Consider the following 4,916-nt stretch of genomic DNA (forward strand, 5'->3'; position numbering starts at 1 on the left):
TCATGTGACGTGACTTTGAGGGATTGTTAAGTTGTTTACATGTATATTCACCAGTTGTTTTTGTTGTTGAGAATTTTAATTGTAATTTTTTTTATATCATAGTTTCTCAACAGTACTTGTTTCTTTTAATTTGTTTACTGGTTTGCATGCACTTTTTATTTTTCTAGATTTTTCTAAAAAATAAATTTGAAAAGAATTGATAACTGTAAACCACCACGGCAGACCCAATGGCATTTTCATGCTTTGCAGCATCATTCATTCTTACAAGTCATCCAGCTTGTAAGAATAAAGGCTTTGCACCCCTGATGATCCACCAGGACAAGCTCAGCAGTGTGTGAGGAAGAGGAGGAGGAAGAGCCAGCAGCAGCTGACAGATGGAGAGAATAGACAGACTGTTCCCTGTTTGTGAAGGACTGATTGAAATGTTTTAAATGACTAATTGTCTGCCCTGAATCAGTGTTAGTAGTAATATAAAGGCACTTTTTTTGCCCCCACACCCGTACCCCTCCCCTTTCCCCCTGCGCATCCATGTGAGTGCATGTACGCGTGCGTGTCCCCCTGTAGTAGGCACTGTGAGCTCAGGCGTCATATGAGTTCACATGTGTTTAATCTGCGTTTTATTTAATGAAACTATTATATGTTTTAATTAAACAGTTTTTAAGGGATGTATAGGTCTCAGCGCTCTGTTATTTAGACACAGATGATTTATTTTAGCTAGTTTAGGAGCATTTTACTTTTAATTTAACTAGTTTAGGAGCATTTCACATTCTTTAGCGCTCTGAAAGACACAGAGGCTAATAGTTTTTAAACTGAGTACCACAAACAACAGGTATCCCTTTAGAAATAAACTGTGATACTTCTAAAAGCACATATTCACACCTAGCCACACTAGCACTGTATGAACCCCCAATGTTCCTTTAATGCAACTAGCCCTCTAATTATCTACTAGTCACAAACACCCTGTAACAGTAAGACTCAAAGATTACACATAGATGATTTAACTGCATTAGGAGCATCTCACTTTTCTTTAGCTCTCCGAAAAGACACAGAGGCTAATATTTTTAAATAGAGCACCACAAACAACAGGTATTCCTTTAGAAATAAACTTTTCTTGTGATCTCTAAAAACCACAGATTCTTAACTCTGCAACAGTTACACAGGGGGGTTACAGTTAGGCCCCCAACAGTCAACAAAAGAAGTCATAAAACAATAAAAGCGGCTCCCTTTATCAAGAGCATCCCAGCACACACATCCCAACTGTAGTTCCATAGTTTTTCCACCTTTTTCTTTACAACCTGTTCTTTATATCTGCATCTCAGAGGCCAACTGAAACCAAATCCACCTATATAAAAAACCCCATCAGACACATAGTATTTTCCTCAGCACTTCACAAATGCCGCAAGGTATACTGTATCGTTTTAACTTTTTATTTTTCCCAAACACAGTGGTGGTTAGCACACAGTATGGACATGTAGAAAGCATCGTTTGTTTGGAACACATCAGCAGAGAGGTGGAATTCATAGCTGTTCATAAGAGTTTCATTTAATCAAACCTCATTTTAGTATCTAAGTGGCTCCTCATCATTATCCAATTCACCATTTTATTTAAATACCTGAATTTTCGGAATGAGGATCCAAGAGGGACACAGAGTAGCTCATACAATGGTATAAATGTATTTTTTGCGATACTTTATAAATATGAAACTCTAAAGATTTTGAATTCATGCACATTGTGAATCAAGAATCTAAATATTTGTGTCACAATGATTTCTATAAAAGCATGTTGTTTATGGGGATAATGTGACAAATTTTTTGTGCGTCCTATTAATGATCAATGGTAATTGAAGAGGAACCCTGGCTCAGGACATTTTCATGACAAGTGACAGCGCAGACATCTGCTAATGAGAGAACACATTTTATCATCATAAACACTGTGATATGAAGCATCGTTAAAGTGTCATTTCAGTAAAGTTGACTCATGTTTTTTAATAGATGACTTAAAACACTAAACTCTAATTTCTGTGGTTTATTTTAAGTTTACAGAATATAACATGTGGTAAGATGACGAGTTTTACTTCTCACTGACCGTGTTATGTGTATCTATTTATCATGTATGCTACTTTGCTCTGCGGACTTTAAAATGTTTCATTGTGTTCATGAAATAAACCAGACTTTCACTGTCTGCATCTTTTACTGTTTTTCTGCTTTTGTTCACTCCAAGTTTGACAAACCTACAGATATCCAGAGTTAACTCACTAACAATGTGGAGCAGTCTCAGTGTATTTAGCTGCTTTTTCCCTGAACACAACCAACTGAGAGTCCTCCCTTTGGTCATTGTGAATGTTGAAGGAGATTTGTACCATAGACACTTAATACTAGTGTTTCCTGCACTTAATCCATCACTACTATGTTCTATTTAAATCCAGATTCCTTTTATAGTTTGCAGTGAAATTTATTAAACCATTGCTTAATGAGACAGAAGTACAAGTCGCTCTTTACTAACACGTTTGTAGATAAGTTTATTGCTGAACGACACAGCTAGCAGTCTCACACACTCTTTAGGTTTTTGAAGTTATGTATGTAAGGGTTTAGTCTATCAAACCTTACCCTTTTCTCCCCAGTATCACAACAGTATGACTCCCAAAGTACGGCTCAGTAAACAACCAATGATTCTAAAGCCGGAACACAAAGATACAGTTGGAAGATGAATGATTGCGTTTTTATGATGCGTAGTAAAACGACCCCCTCTTCTTCTTCTCTGTGTTGTTGCTGTTCGTGTGTGTGTGTGTGTGTGTGTGTGTGTGTGCCTTAGAAGTCAAATAATAGAAAAAACAAAAAAGCATTTGAATTTCATTTAGAACTGAGATTCTAAGATGTAAGCAGAAATCTTATGCACAGCCAGAAACATGTTTCCCCACTTTCACAATGCTGAGGTGTCAAATCCACAGCTTTACTTACACACACACAGTAGATTTTTAAAGTTTTTGGGTACAGGGGTTTAGCCAAAGATGCAACATCTACTTTTGATAAAGATCACTCCACCTGTTTATTTCTGAATAAATTAAGCATCTTTATTAAGCTCTTGTTTATAAATGTCTACACAATAGTAGACACCGTGTGCTCTGTGACATTATAGTCTTCTACTTCTGCTTCCATCGGTTTGCATTTTAAACTCCCAGCCTTTCAGGTTGTTATGAACGACTTATATTTCTAACATTTTGTGATATAAAAGTGAACCACGCGACTTTTTTTCTTTTCTGTTTGATGGAAGGACTTAAGACACGAGTTATTTAAACATTTCTAAATGACAGTGTGATGGCCATGGTACTTTATGTGGGCCAAATATGTTAAGGATAATGTTTATCAATGTAAAATTGCAAAGAACCTTCGGATAGATTATAACATCTTGTAAACAGTTACCTCAGAAGCTGTACTGGTAGATCTATGTATGTAAGGTAAAACTTTCCACAGTACTTCCACTTAAGTAACTAAACACATAAAGTCACCCTTACCAATAATCCACTGCTCCTTGAAAAAAGTAGCACAAACAGACAACTGACTCAGCAATGATAAGTAGAGCTACCCGAGGCCGATACTCAAGCAGAAGAAAATTAAAAGTTGTTGTTTTTGGCTCGAAGAATTAAAGAAAGTATGTTTAATAATTCAACAAGACCCGCACCTTCAACACATGTACATTCAAATTTTGGAACAGGCTCAACATTGCTGTTGTTCAATAGTTTTTATCCATTCGAAAAAGTCATTTTATGGCTTTAATGTTTTCAGCTGATAAGGAGAATGAGTGCATTTCAAATGAGCGTTCAAAGGCTTTAAACATCTGCTTTGTCTGTAACGACAGTATCAAACTACAGAGCATTGTTTTTACTAAAATTCAACATTTTCAGATGAAAATTTGGCTGCTTTTTGTTTTTTTCACTGTAACACCCCCCTCAATGCCATTTTTAGGATATTCTTGGTGATCCCACCTTTTTTCATATTTATGCTTTTGTCACTGAGGGTATCTAATACGCACATTGTCACTGTGTTTTTGTACTACCAGCCGTGAGGGCTCTGCTTTTGCTTTGAGCAGTCTGTTTTTATTTTGTCTCGTGAGTGCGTGTTTTTCAAACGAGATCCTCGTCAGTTTGATTTTGTTACCATAAACTTTGTGTGAAGTTCACAACAGAGGTAAAGAGATTTAAACACCCCAGTTTAAGGAGGCAGGCAGGGGTTGGACCAGCTGCACAGGACAGGTGAAGCAGAGAGTGTCTGGGGAGATGTGCAACATAAGCAGAGGGAACATTTTACAAGATGATAAATGGCACATTTAGGTGATTAAGGATTTGTTGACAAGATTAAAAGACACATCCGTCAGAGTTCAACAACATTACAGTTTGATTAAATAAAAAGTTTTTAAACTACATATGGTTTATTTTCTCCTCTGATAGTAATCACATTAAACATGTCAAGAAAGAAAGAGTATAAAGAAAAATAGTAAGTGTGTCTAATTAACCTCTTCCTGTGAACCTTATATCATCCTTTAATATGTTTGGTGTGACAAACTTGAAGAAGCACAGAAAATATCATCATTAATCTAATCAGTTTTCAGCCTTCATTCATATTGAAAAGTTGAAATCTTCCCTGCTAGACCGAAGTGCAGCGTTTAACACCGTTGGCCATAACATTTTATTACAGCTATTATTAAATGGCTGAAGAGAAAACCAAGGGTTGTTTCTGCATTTTATTCTAAATTTGCGGATAGGGGCATGTTTATTTATAATTTTGATAAAAGTATCATAAAAATAATTCCATGCCAGCTCAAGATCAGTTATCAGGTAGATTCTACTCCAGTTATAGTCCCATAAATCATGAAAGAAAGCTTGCTCACAGAAATGCTTAAAATCTCGTTTAAAAGCTATC

At 36.2% G+C, this 4,916-nt stretch overlaps 1 protein-coding gene across 1 annotated transcript in view; it reads left to right on the plus strand.

Annotated features, from left to right (window-relative positions):
- The first annotated feature begins 1,393 nt into the window (after positions 1–1,393).
- LOC145423481 (uncharacterized) overlaps positions 1,394–4,916 on the plus strand; it is a 45,254-nt gene continuing 41,731 nt past the window's right edge. Inside the window, exon 1 of the mRNA XM_080296045.1 lies at positions 1,394–1,403. Within this exon, the coding sequence (XP_080152171.1) occupies positions 1,394–1,403 (10 nt within the window). The remainder of the gene's footprint in view (positions 1,404–4,916) is intronic.

The sequence above is a fragment of the Astatotilapia calliptera genome, chromosome 3, assembly GCF_964374335.1.
Source record: "Astatotilapia calliptera chromosome 3, fAstCal68.1, whole genome shotgun sequence".
Lineage (NCBI taxonomy): Eukaryota > Metazoa > Chordata > Actinopteri > Cichliformes > Cichlidae > Astatotilapia > Astatotilapia calliptera.